Source organism: Oreochromis niloticus, linkage group LG10, assembly GCF_001858045.2.
Source record: "Oreochromis niloticus isolate F11D_XX linkage group LG10, O_niloticus_UMD_NMBU, whole genome shotgun sequence".
Lineage (NCBI taxonomy): Eukaryota > Metazoa > Chordata > Actinopteri > Cichliformes > Cichlidae > Oreochromis > Oreochromis niloticus.
Window position 1 is genome coordinate 18490665 of NC_031975.2, and position 18584 is coordinate 18509248.

The following is an 18584-nucleotide window of genomic DNA, read 5'->3' on the forward strand; positions in this document are numbered from 1 at the left end:
TGTGTGACATCTTCTTTTGCGCATGCGGGCCGCTTTGAGCGTTCATACTAGAGCGCGTTTGCTGTCGCATTTTATGAGTAGTGTGAACAAGCAGACAAAAAAATCGGATTTGATCAAAAAATCGGAATTGAGCATTAAGACCTGCAGTGTGAACGTAGCCTTAGTTGGCATGAATTTGAAGAGTGTGGCATTTTGCACACAGCCTGTAAATGTCAACAACAAAAGGAGTGTGTAAAACATGTATATTGTAGTGATGGCAGTATACTGTGTATATTTATACTGGCAGTATGGAAAATGATTATTTGGAAATGCTTAAAATGGAAATGATCATTTACTGTGAGGTGAGGTTGGGGTATGGACAGTGGTTGTGCTTTTGTAACGTTGAGGTATGGACAGCTACACCTGCCTGTTCACATTTTATTCTGTAAAAACTAAATTTTCACTGCCTTTGACCTTTTTAGTGGGGAGAACATAGCTAGGATTTAATGATTTAACAAATCTTTTAAATCCTTTGTCCTCCACAATGCTAAATGGCTGGGAGTCCTCAATCACCATGCTAACCAGGTCTTCATCTATTTGAGATTGTTCTCCTGAGGAAAGACAATAAAAACAAAGCACAAATATAAATATCACACACGTAACTTATTACAGTTTTATAATATTGTTATATCATTTAGTAACATTACGGTATGCTATATTATCATGGCATTTGATGGCTCACCTGGTCTTGCTCCACAATCGGTGTTCCCCTTATTCTCATGCAAAGCTCTGTAGTGCCTGAGCATGGATGAGGTGTTGTTGTTATATCCCAGCTCCCTGGCACATAGCAAACAGTTCACCTTGTACAAAAGTAAAGACAGCTTAACATAAATTGTATTGCACTATAAGTATTATGAAAATACATCTTCTGTAGAAATTTACATACCTTGTTGGGAGGAATAAGATCAAAATGTTCTCACACAGGGGAGGACATCCTCCTCTTCTTAGCTGGCTCCATCCTCTCCTGACTTTCTCTCCTCACTCTCCTAAACCTCCAAACTCTCTCCAAACTGTCACTAACCGCAACTCTCCATCAAACACCCACATTTTGAATGAAGTCTGAGGGGCTTATATCGCTGTCATAGCTCGCGGCAAAGTTCGAACCACTTCCTGAACCAGTCACGTGGTACAGCCGGGCAGCGAGGCTTCGGATGTCATCATTTTCAGCTCCTCCCATAAATGAAGCAAGCCTTGATAGGCGCATTGCGGAAATGCCCCCTCTATTACTCGACACAAGCTTTGAAGCCTCGATACAGAACGTCACATCACTACTAAACACAGGAAACACAGCCTTAAGCTGATCAAAGCTCAGATTTGATCTACTGTAAGGAAATGAAAATGTCTGAATGAGGGTTCAGCTGGACCAGAAGAAGTTGTGCTTTTTAATCTGTCTGGATTTACTGTGGGCACAACTACTGAATAAGCTGTATCAAGAACTACTGGGAAGAGGAGGAGATTAAGAAGAGTTTCCAGCTGTTATCAGTGCAGAAAGGGCTTCATACCAAAGCTAGTTCTGTAAACACCTAATTAGCTGAAGAAGACTAGACTCTAAACCTCTCCTCATCCACAACACTATATTGAACTTAAAGATGTGGCCTGTGGTGTGTGCACTGGGAGGGACCTGAAAGTCTCCAATTCCTGTCTGCAGTGTGTGGCCTCTTACTGTGAGAGCCACCTCCAGGTTCGGTATGAAATTAGGACTTTTCAGAACCAGCGATCAGCAGTATATCAGTTAACCTCTGTGGTATGAAGGAACACAGAGGCCACGACACAGTGTCAGCTGTAGCAGAAAGGACTGAGAGGCAGAGAGAGCTCAGGCCAACATGACTCAACATCCAACAGTGAAACCAGGACACACAGCAAGATATAGAAATGCTTCAGCAGCACGTGAAGGCCATCAGTGTCTATATTGATAAAGCAGTGAGGGAAGCCTAGAGAATCTTCAGCCAGCTGGTCCAACTCATGTAGAAGAAAAGCTTCAGAAGAAGCCGCAGCAGGATATTACTGAGCTTAACTTACAATTGTATCGTAAACATTTTTTAGTTGAATAAATAAAATACTCTAGGAATACACTTTGTTTGTGTGAAGTAGCTTGTTGAGAGGAAAAGTCTTCATTCAGTGTGTGAATGGGTGGATGACTGAACATAGTGTAAAGCGCTTTGGGGTCCATCGGGACTAAGTAAAAGCACTATACAAATACAGGCCATTCATTTTTGTCTGTTGTTAATCCTATGGAAGAATGGTTGTCCAAGGCCAATTTAAAATTAAGTGCCACAAAAACACAACCCTATATCAGTAGTCCTGTGTATATACAGTACAGTTACAAGTGACATTAGTAGCATGAGGACCTAGTTTGAATTTACAGACACTGTGTATTTAGAGTAATATAACATCATCAGAATGAATCAACTGCAGTTTTTTTAAGTCTACAAACAAAAACTGTTCCATTTCCAAAACACCATGTGCCAAAAGATTCCTAGAATTACAATTAAATAAATAAAAATGCTGGAAATGATCTTGGCTCTTGGTGGTGGAACACGGCACCAGTACTTTATCCTATGAAGAACAGTGTCGACAAGTTTGCCCAACTGGTCGATATATGTCGGGTGTTTTGGACTTGGAGAGGGCATTTAACCGCATCACTTGGGGTTGTTTTGTAGTATGAGGCATCGTATCTGTTGTTACAAACTGACCATTAGTACATTTGCAGTGATTCACATTACCAGCAAACTCAAATTCAATCAAGGTGAATGTTGGATTCTGTTCATAGTTTTTGAACTGAACTTCTACGTACTACATACAGTGGTGTGAAAAAGTCTTTCAAATCATTAAACAACTGAAAATATTAGACAAAGAAAACACAAGTGAAAAAGCTTGGATCTTGGAAAGAAGTGGCACAACATAGAAGAGCCACCTACATGTGATAAGACTCAGAAGCTTAGCTTCCAGGTTAGGAAAATTGAACAAGACATTTAAAGACAGCTGCTGATGAGTTCTACAAAAACAAGAAACAGTTTGTTAAAAACACTTGCAGTGATTTATCAGTGACATCCATTTACTCAAGAATTACTGATAAGTGGATGACTGGAATATATAGTTTATAATTTCAACGGTGTACTGTATAAAATGGAAGTATATATGCCAGATTTGGTGTGAAGCTTGTGTGATTTTTAACAGGAACCTACTAAATTTTAGAGATGGAGCAATACTGGAAGAACATATGGGAGAAGGATGCAACCCATAACGGCAATGCTCAGTGGCTAGTGGATCTGAGGGCAGACCACAGCAACCTCCCTAAACAGGGACCAGTAACCATCACAGTGGCAGACATCCAAGACAGGGTCTCCAGCATGAAGAGTTGGACAGCACCAGGCCCTGACATGGTGATGGCTAACCAACTGGACATAGTGGGGGTAGACAAACAGAAGAAGACAGTCGTAGTGATAGATGTAGCGGTTTCGAATGACAGCAACATCAGGAAGAAGGAACACGAGAAGCTCGAGAAATACCAACGGCTCAGAGAAGAGCTCAAGAAAATGTGGAGGGTGAAGGTAACAGTGGTAATTGAAGCACTATGTGCAGTGACTCCCAAACTAGGTGAGTGGCTTCAGCAGATCCCAAGAACAACATTGGAGATCTCTGTCCAGAAGAGCGCAGTCTTAGGAACAGCTAAGATACTGCGCAGGACCCTCAAGCCCCCAGGCCTCTGGTAGAGGACCCGAGCTTGAAAGGACAGACCGCCCACAGGGGCGAGATGGGATTTTTTTTTTAAATATTGCTTTGACTGTTTACCCGCTGTGACCATTTTGTAGTAGTGATTGCCAAATGAAGCTTTCTGAAGCATTGAAGCTTGTTAAAAAGGGTTTATTACTCGAGGCTTTTCAATACAGTCCTCTCCTCAGAACTTAAGATCTGCGGACTCAGTGGTCACTTTTAAAAAACACCTAAAAACACATCTTTATAGAATTGCATTTTGTTAACTTTTGTCTGTTTTTGTTTTATACTTTGTGAAGCACTTTGTGATCTTTTTATCCAGAAATGTGCTATATAAATAAAATTTTACTTACTTACTTACTTACTTACTCTGGTGACATCTGGTGGCCAAAAATATGACAAGCAGCTTGAATCTACAAAATAAAACGAACTGCTTCATTATGACTGCCGACTCCACAGAGTGGAGTTCACAATTCTGTCTGATATTGGGCCACCATTGTGTTGCTTTGAACATATATTTTGGGGGGGTTGAAAAAAATGTTATGTTTATTCGTTAAATGAATAGTTTTGATCAATAAACTTTCCTTTTTTTAAACATGTGCCATGGTGGTATTTGCTGGTGACTTCTTGATGTTGGTAAATACAATAGATGAAAAATAACTGTAATAATGTGCAACACATTATGGAGTATGCTTGTGCTGTGAGTTCCTCTCTCCATGTAGTTATGCAATTAATCACTGGACAGCTGGACAGGTATGTTTATAAATAATATGATATTAGGCCAATTGTCTTATACTATTTATGACGGGGGGGGGGGGGGGGGGGGGGGTTGTAAAATTGATTGTGAACAGGAAAAAGAAAATGCTTATGAACTTGTAAAGCAAAAACGTGATGCCTTTAAGGTAGCGTTTTTTCATTATTATTTAACAAGAGAATTTGTTTCACTGTGTGATGACCGAGTCTGTTTCTTTTTTTGTCTTGCCCAAAAGAAAATCCTCTCGCATGGAACAGAAGAGGCTGGAGTGCACAGAAACCGCAATGCATGTTGGTTAGATTCAGTTATACGGTCTTCCTGGGTCCCACAGACTATCACCTAAGAAGAATAAACAAATTAAATTGCTGCACATTTTGTAGAATAACATTTTAAGATTATTTTATTTGATTATTTTAAATTTAAAGAGTCAAATGGAAGTCTTTCTAAAGTTATTTAACGATATTTATATTATGAAAAGCAGATTTTTGTTTTGTTAAGACATTTTAACTTTTTCACGTTTTCAGATCAAATAAACACACAGAAAACATAAGCGAAAAACAAGACAAACCCACCCGATTGACCAAAATCAATTAAAAATACTCCCACACGACAGAAGCTCCTCTCTTCCTTGCTGGCTCGATATCTCTGAATAAAATGATCAGTGGTTTGCTATCTCTTACAACCAAAACACTCCACAAATCCCGCGAATCGTATCAGTTATGAAGCTTCGGACGTCACTGATCACGTGACTCTGACCAAACGAATCAAGCCTCGAGAACCAGTGTGTTGTGGACGCACCGGAGCTTCAGCTTCAAGCGAGCCATCACTAGTGAGCAGAAATGGACAAAGAAGGGCGTATTTTGAACGGCAAGTTCAATTTTAAAGCAATGCCAGATGGATCTCTTGACAAGACCAAAGTAATTTGTATTTACTGTCGATGTGAACTGCGTTATCACCGTAGCACGTCCAGTCTCAAATACCATTTGCTAGCCAAGCACACAGCTGAAGCAGAGAAACTCCCTCGCCAAATGCAGACCATGCTGGATAGCTTTCAAAGAAGACGTATGGACAGTTCTACAACCAACAAACTTTCAACAGCCATAGCAAAATGGGTGGCTACAGCTTGGAGGCCGATTGACATTGTGGAGGATGAGGGGCTACTTGAAATAATTCGCATAGCGTCCAACGACTGCACGTATGAATTGCCCTCGAGAGCCACCACTGTAGCCAAGATCCACAACTTATATGAAGATGAGAAAGCCAAAGTCGTGGAGGCTTTGGGGCAGACCAATACGGTTGCACTCACTGGAGACTATTGGACTTTTCGAAGTAATCACAGTTACCTTGGAATAACAGCACATTATTTTTCACCACAGTGGGAACTAAAGTCGCATGCTCTGACTGTTATGGAGACAGAGGAGCAGCACTTCGCCGACACGTGCGCCGAGCAATTTCTGCAGGTAGCTAGACAGTGGGGAATTGAACATAAAGTCAGCACGCTGACCACTGACGGTGCATGCAACATGGTTACAGCGGCCAGTCAGCTACCTGTAGAGCATATGCCTTGCATCGCACACAGCCTCCATCGAGCCATCACAGTTTCTCTACAGAACAGTCCATTTAACAGCGCATTGGCAAAATGCAGAAAGGTCATAGGCCATTTCAACCATAGCCCACCGAACGCACTGGAGCTCGAACAACAGCAAATTGCACATTTTCATAAAAAAGAGTCACTTACACAGGACGCATCAACAAAATGGAACAGTACCCTGGAGATGATCAAGCAAGTTCTGAGAAATCAAGAACCACTGAGAGATGCACTGGCACTACATCCAACCAGTGTCACAATGCCAACAACAGCTGAAGTGGAGAAACTGAAGAAGCTGGAGACGGTTCTTGAACACTGCAGGTAATTTATTAATACTTATTCTTACCACTTCTGACATAGGAGAATGTGTGTATAAAGGATTTTGATCTTTTGTGATTGAATGTAACAAATTCTTAATGACGTATGTTTCTCTATTACTGCAGGTATATAACTGAACTTTTGGGAGGGGAGAAGTTTGTTTCCTGCTCAGTGGTGCTGCCAGCTTTGTGTCACCTGTCGCGAGTGATGGAGGTCTCTGAGTATGACCCAGCTTACATGGTTAAATTCAAGGAGACCTTTAAAGCAGAAATGGAGAAGCACAAGGAAAAAACTAACATCATGTGGCTCAGGGTTGCAACAGCACTGGATCCTAGGTTTAAGGGTCTTAAGTGTCTAAGCAGACCTGACAGGGCTGAGGTGTGGCGCTTGATCAGTGCGTTGCTCAGGGAGAGGCAGAAGCCTGCACAGCCTGAACAACCAGCAACATATGAGCCATCTAAGAAAAGATCAGCTCTCATGTTTGCCTCAGAGTCTTCATCTGATGAAGAGGAGGATTATATTGAGAAATGTGTGGAGCGATACAGGGCAGAGCCAACTATTGACATAGAGGACTGTCCCCAGAAATGGTGGTCCAAGCATGAAGGGGCACACAGTGAGATGGCCTACCTTGCACGCATGTACTTGGCAACACCTGCCACATCCATACCATGTGAGAGGTTATTTTCACTTTCTGGGCATGTTTTTCAGAACAAGCGAGCTGCCCTGTCATCTGAAAATGTTAAAATGCATGTCTGTTTGAGCAATTGGGTTAGTGCAAAGTAATAGTGACAACCCATGTACTGTATGTTCTAGGGTTGTTGTTTTTTTCTTTGTTTCTCCTATGTGCTGTTTCCATGTTCATGATTTATTAGGAAAAAAGGAGGAAGAAGCTTGGGTTGCTCAGCCTCTGCTTAAAAACAACAACAACTGAAGAGCAAAAAGAAGTATAGCCAAATTGTTTTATTCATACCTTAACTGCACTCCTTGTTTTGATCCCACTCTAATGGTAAATTAAACAGTTACATTGTGTGGGAGTATATGATTCCTTTTGGCATAATTTTGAGTATTCAGTACTTTCGAGGCTTTGCTGAACAGTATTCTGGACTTCTCATTGTATTTTTCATTGTTTTGAATTGTTGCGATTAAAAATAAACACATATTTGCATAAAGCAAGTATAGTAGTTTGTCCACTCCCATACTGTTGAGGGTATTAGAAACATGAAGAGTATCCTAAAGTTCCTTTAAAACAGATTAAAAAAAAAACTGATTAATTTGCAATTTATCATGAGTATTTAGTCACGATGAGAGAGAGAGAGAGATCCACGACACAGGTGAAGATATTGTAGGTGCAGTGAATGCTTAAATTGTACTGATTAGAATATACTGGGCATTTAATGCTAAGATTCAGCATACTATGTTTAGAAGCTGGGATTTGATGAGTCCATCATACATCCAACTTTTGAGTATTTACTTTCAAATTGCATTAATAAACACAGACATCATGTAAATAATAAAACTAAACATTGTTCTTGATCATCATTTATGTCCAGTTGAGAATGAATGTGTGCAGTCACATATTAAATTAAATGAAATCAAATCAGTAGTTTCATCTCCAGTCTTAGCAGAGGGCAATCATATAAGGAACGAGAGAACTGACAATTACTATTTTAATCACCTTGTCTCAGTTGTTTTAACTCTCAGTATCGTAAAGTAATGTGCTAACATCTGGACTGATGTGTTTACTGTCAGCATTTTAATCACGAGTTAAAAGGCTGTAGGTTGCAGCCATTGCTCTAACACTGTAGAAATGTAACAGGCCTCAGTCCTGATTCTAATAGTCTGAGCTGCTTCAAGCTTTATTTGTGAAGAGCACAGCAGCTTACAAAAACATAGCTAATTTGTGCTGTTGGGAAATATAGCTTTGATTGTTGAATCCATTTACATATTTCACTTTTTTAAATTGTTTTTATAAACGATTTTTAAGACCTGTTTTTAAAATTTGGAATTCGAAAATGTTTGTGGAAATCAGGCTTTTTTTGAAAATTACATTTTTTCGTGTATATTTTGTATATTTTGACGGATATTTTTATTTAAAAATTGTGTTTTTATTTTAAATTAAATTATTACATTATAATGTAATAATTTACTGATGTTTGGATAAATACAATGATTTTACAAATGCATCATTTTTTGTACAATTCATTATTTAAGCACAGAATTCTTTATTTCGACGCATGTGGCTCTTGTGGTCCCCCATAGAGTAGGAGTGATGCCCTGCAGAATAATCTCTGTCAGTCCAGAAAGGTGTCTGGAGTTACATTGTAGCCCCTCCTCCCAGACTTTCAGCAAGATCATGCTGAGACAGATGGCCATATCTCTACAGTCTTTAATCTGGATGTTAATGTTTTTGTAAGACTGCTGCTTCACATTTTCACATTAGGAATAAACAGTATTTATAAAATCATAAATAGTCTGAACAGCAGAGGGCAGCATAAAGCAAAACAGTGAAGGAATGGGAGATTTCAACAATTAAAGAAAAAAAAGATACAGATGATAGTTTTTTTATTTTTCATACAGTAACCTGATATCCCAGGTACTAGTATTTCCTTTACCAGGTTGGCCTCTGCCCTCCAACTTCCATCGAGGTCAACGAGCGGCGGAACGTTTAACGCGGACTAGCATTCCCACACGGACACATTTGTAACGGAGCGACGTGCCAGGCGAAATGGAAGTGTAAGACCGTTTTTAAGTTAAATGGATTTCATTTTTATATCTGCATAATTTTAACTGATATTTGTATAACGTTTTTTTCACCTGAGGCTAAACGCTGTGGTTAAAGGTGCAGAATCTGCCTCGCTGTCTTTTAGTTTCCGGTTCAGTTATTGGGACCCGTGTGAGGCTGTAGTCACATTTTCCAGTTAATCTGAAATAAACAATAAACAAATAAATAAAATAAACGCAGCAGAAAGTTAATGAGAACATACTAACAAGTGCATTTGTCAGCACATTACTGATCCAGATTGTTGTGCTTTGATCGAAAAAATTTTATTATTATTATTTATAAATTACACGTGAAAACAGATGCCAGGTTCTCTTACGCGAGGAGCTGTTTTCTTTTTGTGTGATGCATTATTTACTACTACTGCTACTACTACTAATAATAATGCTGAGATTTTGACACTTAGCACTAAACTGGTTCGTTTGAATAAATGATCTTAGTATATTAATAGTTGCAATTCCATTGCTATGGTAGCCCATTGTCCATATTTTATATTGTTTACAAATGTGCTACAGAAATACTCTGTGGCCACTTTTTTAGACACACTTGTTAATTTTATCAATGCAAATATCTAAAATCGGTAAATCAGATGGTTGCAACCCAGTATATTTAGGAAACCAAGAGCAACTCAAATAAGCACCAAAACATGTAGAAGAGCATCATGTGTTGAACTTTGAAGTAGACGAGTCACAGCAGCAGCAGAAGACCACATTGGGCGCCACTCCTGTCAACTAAAAACAGAAAACTAAGGCTACCGTTCATATAGGATAACCAAAATTAGACAACCGAAGACTGGAAAAATGTTGCTTGGTCTGATGAGTCTCGATTTCTGCTGTAATGTTTAGATGGTAGGGTCAGAATTTGGCATAAAAAACATGAAAGCCTGGATCTATTCTACCTTGTATAAACATTTAAACACCACAGCCTCCTCTGAGATATGCTCAAAAACAAATGCTTACATGTGCTTTTTTTTATTCTCAGGAAAAATGCTAACGCTGCAATGCTCAGCAACTATGAGGTAAGGTCATATTTTCTCACTTTCTTCTTTATTTTCAGTGGTCAGTTCAAAGAATAACTAATCAGACCAATGGCACTTTTGTTTACCTGTGTGTTCCTCAGGTGTTCAAACTTCTCACAGACCTGAAGGAGCAGAGAAAGGATAGCGGGAAGCACAAACACAGCGCCGGGCAGCAGAACCTCAACACCATCATGTACGAGGTCAGAAAACGTCCTCTGCGTTTCTTCGTGCCTGTCATGTTTACCCATTTTCAAAAGCATGGCCACAGTTTGGTTTGTCCTTCCACACAGACGCTGAAGTACCTGTCGAAGACGCCCTGCAGCAGACAGAGCCCTGAGATCGTCAAGGAGTTTCTCACCACCATGGTGCCGCACAAACTCACAAAGTCAGTAGGATCAGGCCATCACAGAACCTTCCATCCTTGATGCTTTAAATAGAACTTTACAGACACAATAAGATACACAGCTCTGTTTAGATGTGAACTGTTTTTCCCCCCAAACAGGGCAGAAAAACTACAGCTACTGAACCACCGGCCTCTGACTGCAGTGGAAATCCAGCTTGTGAGTGTTTTTAAATTAAATTGAATCTCCATATCTACAGTATTTTCATTTCTTATTTATTAAATTGTTCCCATTTAATTAGAAATGACTCTGTACTCTCAGAGTGACTTAAAGAATAGGTGTGCTGGTATTCTGCTTTATACGCCCGAGCTATAAAAGGCTGATGGAGTATTGTCTTAATCCTGCCGGGCAGGCGGGCGGCATGGATACCTACATTTGTGAAGGCAATAATAAGCAAAGCAAATCCACCTTCAAATTGTTTAAATAATAAAAATGAACTGTGTGATGGCTCACTTAAGTAGGAATAGATGAGCCTGGCTTCCACAGACGGGACAGAAACACTGTTTCTTTTTTTGTTTTGTTTTGTTTTGTTTTGTTTTTACTTAGGACTTCTAACCTAACCTTTTCTAATGGCCACTTTTAAGGCTCCATTATTGAAGAAAAAACAAAAATGATGTCAAACATGCAGATTTGTGGGTCATTTCAACTGTCAAAGTCTGTCAGTGGAGCTGTAAATCACAGATGAAAATAACACGTCCACCTTGCACATTAAAGTCAGTAGATGGGAGTTTCCCTGCAGCAGTCTGGCTCATTCAGACTGTGTAGAAATGTAGTTTGAGTTGTTCTTTGCCGACGCTAAATGTGCTGAAGAATGCACTGATAAAGTGACGCTGTTGAGTCTGAAAGTGAAGCTGTTGATGCAGAATTCACTGATTAGCTGTTCTGGTGCTTTTAATCTCGTATCACATGGTGTTCATCAGCCTGTAGAGTTCAACAGTTTTCAGTAATCTATAGATCTTTTACAGATCTCTTCCCAGTTTTATCTGGGCACTTCAGGGACTAGTTGCCCCTGTTGGACATTCAAGCATCGACACTTCCATGAAAGCTTGCAAACTGTATCTACTGATGAAAATCATGTGATATGATCAAAAGCTTCAGAACAAAGACATAAAGCAAAAACTAACTGAAAACAGAAGATGAAATCACATCAGGAGGCTTTAGTGTTGCACTGTCTGAAGTTTCTTTCTGTGTTCAGCTGGTAGAAGAGAGTGAAGAGCGACTATCAGAGGAGCAGATTGAGGAGCTTATCCACACGGTCACAGATGTCCTACCGGGAGACCCAGAGCAAGAAAACACAGCTCCAGCAGACACAGAGATGGATGAAGGCGGCGAACAGTCATGACATCATGACGGGCCAGAACTGGAGATAACTGCAGAACTGGACTGTGATTATTTGCACGACTAATTGAACTATGCATGATGGGATACATGCTGCCCGACAGCTTGATAATTCACATCAAGTTGACCTGTTACATAAGCAGAAGAAGATATACTGATTGTTTCTCTATGTGCATTCATACTACATAGCTGCATTAAATCAAACAGGGTAGTGTGTCACAATTGGAATTATTGGACTCTGATTTCCAAAGCTGTAATGTTAGTCAGTTGTGCGATTAAACTTAAGCTGGTGCAGCATAAATGTAAGATCAAACAGTATGATTAGACTGGCTGTGTAATAACGAAGAACAATATAAGCCAGGAGGTCGTCACTCACAGTTTGCGAAGCAATGATTTTAAAACATGGTGACACTTTATTTTGCCCTTTGCATTACAAAGAGATGTAACAGCTGAAATAAGCAGCAGTTGTTTGTCATTTTGGATCACACAGAAAAGTTACAGCCACTATGTCTGCTTTCAGGTATGGCTGCAGGGCTTACCCTGAGTGTAGTTGTCAGTACTGCGGGACATGTTTCACAGAGATGTGTTTCTGTAACCGTGCAGAGGTTACACGGGATATAAACTACAGGTTTGCAGCACAAACTCTTTAACCACAGGCCCTGGATCAACTCCAGTTTTTTTTTACTTTCGTGTTGTAGTAGAGGAAGGATGTGCTGGTTAGACTCATGTAAATTTCTGCTTTTGGGCTTCCTGTTGACATATCACATCAGTTTCCTGTGCTTGCCAAGTACCTCGCTGAGGCGGGAGACCTAAGTGAAGTGAACACTGATTTTTTGGACAGCACATCTGAGCGCACCAAGCCCCCCATCGCAGCCAAATTGGTCATGCTTGTAAATGTAAACAGGAGGAACACTTTATTAATTTCTATATAACAATGACAGTTATCGCTGTTACTTTCATTCTTACGACAATGAACTACCAAATCCGACAGTTTTACTGTACTATTAATTTTGTTCTGCAGTCAAGACTGGTAAGAACACAGTAAAAGTGGAAGTAGGCAACATATCTTTGGCATCATTGGGGGAAAAGATTGACATATTATTGTAATCAAAGTGTTCCATGAGTGGACTACGCTTGTGTGAGGGGATTTTTTTTTCAGATTTAGATAGGGGAGAAGTAAAAAGGGGAAAAAGTCTACATATGAAATAGGATGTGGTGTTAAAATGAGTCACAGTGCATTTACAAAAACAGGCATGTGCTTTAGACTCAGTATTTACTTGGCAATGTGATTTTAATTCTTCACGGCATCCCTCGGAGATGCCATGTCCACATTGACATGACAGCATCACACAGTTGCTGCAGATTGCACATAGATGCACATCCATGATGAGAATCTCCTGCTCCACCAGACCCCAAAGGTGCTCTACTGGATTGAGATCTGGTGAGTCTGGAGGCCATTTGAGTGCAGTGATCTCAGTGTTGTGTTCATGAAACTGATGAAGTGTAGTTCCAATTTTCTGTTGCTCAGTTTTGGTGAGCCTCAGTTTCCTGTTCTAAGATGACAGTGAATGGCACCCAGTGTGGTCTTCTGCTACTGTAGGCCTTCTGCTTCAAGATTTGGTTGCGCTTTCAGAGATGCTCTTCTGCATAGCTTTGTTCTTATGTGTCCTCAAAGCAGTCAGGCCATTTTCCTCAGACATTAACAGGGCATTTTTGCACAGAGAACTGCTGCTCGCTGGATATTTCCTCTTTTTCGAACCATTTTCTGTAAACCCTAAAGATGCTTGTGTGGGGAAAATCCTAGCAGGTCATTAGACCAGCACCAACAATAATCACCATAATTGCTGTAATCAAACGGTTCTTTCCTTTTGAGGCTCCCTTTGAACTCTAGCAGGTTATCTTGACTATATCTACATGCCTAAATTGTTTGACTTGATGCCCACTTACTGGCTTTCTAATGAAGTGGCCAGAGAGTGTCAGGGTATAAAGCAAAAGCCCATAATTATTTTCCTTTTTTTTTTTTTTTTTTTAATCACCTCACTAGTTATTTCATTTATTATTCATGTCTCTCATGACTTATCCATGGACTGGAGTCGATATTGAATATTTTATTTATTGCATGTTGGCAGCTTTACTTGTAATTTCACACATGGTCGTCCACAGAGGCCTCAATCTATCATAAAGGCGACTGTAAGGGTAGCAAAAAACCTGCTCCTAATGAAACGATGGGTAAATTAAATGAGGCGGCTTTAACCTCCTCTAAATCGCACACTGTGATTAAATTTCCCCGGTGGGCTTTTACTGAGAGTATACAAATCGATAAGGTAAAGTAATTCTTGCCTCCTGTGCAACTGCTTTGCTTCGCTCGGCTTCGCTTATGTCGACGAAATTGCCCTTTAACGCGTCCACCAATCAGAATCGTCCAAGCAGATGCGTTTTAGAATTGAGAGCTGTGCTCGTCCAATCAGCGCCCAGCTTTCTCTGCCAGCCTGCGCTCGTATCGTCTGTTCCCCCCTCCCTCTCTCTCTCGCTGTCTGTGTGAATGTTAGATACAGCTCGACTTCTCACGAAGTTGGGAAATGGTGTAGACACCACGGCGGTGACCTTCGACCATAGATGAGAGTAAACACCGATGTGTGTCTGTTGAGAAGGTGGGGGGAGACAGAGCAGCTGTCTGCCTCTGGCTTAAGGTCCATGTGTGTGTTTCTTCTTCGTATTTCGGCTGGTGAGTGAACACCATTTTTTTTTCTTTTTCACGGTTAAGACATTTCCAGCTAGGATAGCTATCTAAATGGAACCGAATTAGCCCATCCATACCAGGTGCAGGCGGTGAAAACGCGCCGTGACAGGCTGGCTGTCGTTTATGGAGAGCCGTAGGTGTCCCCGGTGTGAGAGTGTGTGTATGTGTATGTGTATGTGTGTGTGTGAACGCCAGCGGGGCACTGACTCACTCACCTGGCGGCTTTTTTGCCTTCCTGCTTCGGGGTGCGGGGAGACCAGATGTTTGTGGCTGCTGGGCCTGCGCTCTGCTGCGTGCAGTAATCCTATTTATACAAGCACGCGCACTGCAGTGACAGCGGTGACCTGTTTAAAATACACCCACCAGCAGCCAGCTGGATCAACATATTTTTGTGCAACTCGGCAAAAATAAATAAATAAATAACGAGAGAGAGCCTCAATTCAGGATGAAGCAGCTGCAACTCAGCATAAGCCTCTGAGACCGTCATTTCACATTTGTTGACACCGAGAGGAAACAATGCAGCACAGAGTAGGAGGGCACATCCTTACAAACTAAATGTGGAGCAAAGGGTATGTTTTTGTGTGACAGTAAGGACTATTTCCTTACTAAAGCTAGGGTTAACGTGGCATTTTATATGGCAGGATAAATGTCTTCCAGATATAGGATGGATATGCAGTGATTTACTAGACTTTGTACACTTCTTCCTTGTTTAATGACAGTAAAACTGTTGTTTCAGCTGCTTTTCTGTCAGCTAATCATTTTGGGTTTCAGAAGGGATGTACCCGTAGGTCCGCTCATTACTTTTAGAGCCATGTTTCCTGTGAGAGACACTCATTGGACACTTTATTGGGTACATCTTTCTAGTATTGGGTTGGATCCCTGTTTGGTTTTAAACTGTCTTGATTTTTCATAGCACAGATTCAATGAAACATTTCTCACAGATTTTGGTCATTATTGACATGATTTTTGGCTGCACATCCATGATGCAAATCTCCTGTTCCCTTACAAAGGTGCTCTACTGCATTGAGATCTGGTGACTGTGGAGGACATTCGAGTACAGTGAAATTATTGTCATGTCAGGAAACCAGAAAGTGTTGTTTTCTGTTTTATGCAAATAGCCATCAAAAGCAAAGAGCGCAGTGCAGTCATAAAGAGATAGGCATGGTCAGCAGTAATACTCAGGTAGGCTGTGGTGTTTAAATGATGCTCAGTTGGTAACAAAATATCCCCGACATTATTACACCAGCACCAGCCTGAACTGTCAATACAAGGCACGATGGATGCTTTCATGAACATGCTTTTATATTGTTTACAACAGATTCTGACCCTACCATCACAGCAAGCAACATTTTCTAGTGTTCTGTTGTCCAGTTTTGGTGAGCCTGTGTGCACTTTAGCCTCAGTTTCCTGTTCTTAGTCTACAGGAGTGGCACCCAGTATGGTCTTCTGCTGCTGTAACCCATCTGCTTCCCAGTTTACATGTTTTGCTTTCAGAGATGCTCTATTGCATACTGGTTATTCTCTCTCATCTGACCTCTGGCATCCACAAGGCGTTTTCTCACAGAGAACTGTCCCTCACTGGGTATTTGCTCTTTTATTTTTTATTTTTCGACCCTTCACTGTAAAAACTAGAGATGATTGTGTGCAAAAACAGCCCAGTAGATCAGCAGTTTCTAAAATACTCAGATCAGCCTGTCTGGTAACAACTGAGTCACTGCCATGTGTTTGGATGATTCGATATTTGTGTTAACAAGCAGCTGAGCAGGTGTGCCTAACAAAGTGTGTGGTGAGAGTGTGTTCACTGTTGTAAACCGGAAGCAGTCAGTGTGTAAGAACAGGTGAGCAGGGCTAAAAATTCAAACACCGTTAATAAATGAGGAATAAAACAAATATAGAGACCTGAGGTGAGCACTCACTTCACTGAGGAAAGCCTATCATTACAATATAGAGTATAAATAAAGTAAACATAAAAACGAATGAACATGGGCATTCAGTGGTGAGAACTGCAAACTGAGAGTCTCTTCACTGAAACTTTAAAACATAACTGTCGAGATTTTTATCTTTGGCAGGAAGTCAGTTTATATATTTGTTTGGAGGTTTCGTGACAGTCTGCTGCTCAAAGGTGTCAAAGGTGTTGCTTTCTTGCAACCCACCTGAACTGCAGAGTCTGCAGATGGACTGTGATCACGGTTCATTCCTCTTATTATTTTAGGTTTGTTTGTCAAAGGACAGTTTTCAGATATGTTGTCTTTGCAGAAACCAATTTAACCATTCTTTCTAAACCCATGCTTACTCATGCAGAAAGGTTTGCCTGACTTTTCAGATATTTGTTATTGCTTCCACTGAAGTGCAGTAAAGGAGAACTGACCTTTGTTTGTGGTTTACTAAGCATTAAAAAATATATAAATTAAATGTTCCTAGTGTTTTGCTCCCTCTAAAAATAAAATATCCAGTAGATTTTCAGCACTTTGGGTGCCATCAAATAATCAGAAACAAATGTTTCTCATTCAAGAGGATTTCCTTCCCTTCATTGTTTCAACTGAATCTGTATGTAAGACAAAAACTATCCATACATGTCTGTTTAACTGGCAATGGGAGTACTAAAACACTGGAGTGTTTAAATTGGAAAAAATGCTTCTTTTTCTGTAACATGTCTGATCCAGGCTTTTAAATCTGTTGAGGAAAAAGGGGCAAAAAAAAGCATCAAGGCTCAGTACTTTGCCCTAATTCTCTGCAGGCTCCAAGTGGCTTAATCTCTGCATCAAATTAAATTAGAATTACATGTAAAAATCGTCCGGGTGCTACTAGACTTAGGATAGTTTAAGACAGCACCAAACCATCATAGCCCAACCCCGATGTCCTCATTTACAGCTGTTTTTACTTTGAGTTTTGCCAGAGAGAACATTTTTTCAGGCAGTTTCATCCAACCCACAGAGGGTACTGCTCCCCCACATGCCATCCAGATGTTCAGGATCCCTCCACACCCAGACGGAACAGGCAAGATGCCAAAATGCCCCTGAGAAATGGAGGAATATTTCAGATACACTTTAGCAAGATGCTGCAGTTTCAGTTGCATTAATTCAAGCATTTACTTAAGTCAGTAGTGGCTCAGTGCTTTATACACGCTTTGCTGTGTATAGAGTGCCAGTAGGAGGAATTAAACACCGACTTGTGAAACTCCTCGTATGCACATTGCAGAAGATAAATGGGGAAGTTGCAGGATGTCTGAATTGGTCAATAGTAATGTGAGCTTTAACAAATTGGTTTGCGTTTCAGCGTGGCAGAAACTGTCAGTGGGAATAAAAGCATGAGGGAGCTGTAATTAGTGGCTTCAGAAACATTGCCTGAGAGTGTGTCTGCGTTGCGTGCCGCAGTGAACTTTGATATGGCTTTAGCAGTCGGCGGCTCCCCGGAGGAGTGATGCAAAATAGATGCTTTGAGGAGAAAAACTGGATGCATTTCAGCTCCTCTGAAAGCCCGCGTGTGTGTGTGTGTGTGTGTGTGTGTGTGTGTGTGTGTGTGTGTGTGTGTGTGTGTGTGTGCGCGCAAGTGTTCTTGGCAAAAACGACGGCCACCATTCGCACACTGCTAGCAGATGATAACTCACTCTGGGCTAATGTTGAGAGTTATTTATTGGAAATTTGTAACATGATAATCATGCTTTTTAATACTCAGAAGCTGGAAAATGAGGCTGGGAAAGTACTCTAATAGTGAAGTGCTTTACCGACATTGAGACATTGTGTCTTTGGTTATGAGCTGATTCTTGTGCAGCTTTTTCTGAGTTTTATGACATGTTCCTCTTTTGTCTTAGGTGGGAAACATGGATAGCTGGTTGTGGAGTGGGACACACCTGGATCCTGCTCACCGATAACGGGGCCAAAGAGCAGCAAAAGAG

The 18584-nt window shown here is 40.7% G+C and overlaps 2 protein-coding genes across 2 annotated transcripts; both read left to right on the plus strand.

Moving 5' to 3' along the window:
• The first annotated feature begins 5255 nt into the window (after positions 1-5255).
• LOC102081240 (zinc finger BED domain-containing protein 1) lies at positions 5256-7582 on the plus strand. Its single transcript, XM_005452649.3, has 2 exons — positions 5256-6416; positions 6539-7582. Exons 1-2 carry the CDS (start codon positions 5347-5349, stop codon positions 7194-7196), a joined length of 1728 nt encoding a protein of 575 aa, XP_005452706.2. The 5' UTR covers positions 5256-5346; the 3' UTR covers positions 7197-7582.
• Positions 7583-9014: 1432 nt separating this feature from the next.
• Positions 9015-18575, plus strand: LOC100691006 (DNA-directed RNA polymerase III subunit RPC9). Its single transcript, XM_019363969.2, has 7 exons — positions 9015-9146; positions 10174-10210; positions 10312-10410; positions 10501-10595; positions 10713-10770; positions 11807-14674; positions 18501-18575. Exons 1-6 carry the CDS (start codon positions 9139-9141, stop codon positions 11951-11953), a joined length of 444 nt encoding a protein of 147 aa, XP_019219514.1. The 5' UTR covers positions 9015-9138; the 3' UTR covers positions 11954-14674; positions 18501-18575.
• The last annotated feature ends 9 nt before the right edge of the window (positions 18576-18584 follow it).

Bases quoted from the DNA above. Each gene is read 5' to 3' on its own strand.
- LOC102081240 (XM_005452649.3), top strand. From the start codon at position 5,347: ATGGACAAAGAAGGGCGTATTTTGAACGGCAAGTTCAATTTTAAAGCA. The intron at 6,417-6,538 runs GTAATTTATTAA...CTATTACTGCAG, and splicing joins ACGGTTCTTGAACACTGCAG to GTATATAACTGAACTTTTGG.
- LOC100691006 (XM_019363969.2), top strand. The intron at 10,211-10,311 runs GTAAGGTCATAT...TGTGTTCCTCAG, and splicing joins CAATGCTCAGCAACTATGAG to GTGTTCAAACTTCTCACAGA. The intron at 10,411-10,500 runs GTCAGAAAACGT...CCTTCCACACAG, and splicing joins TCAACACCATCATGTACGAG to ACGCTGAAGTACCTGTCGAA.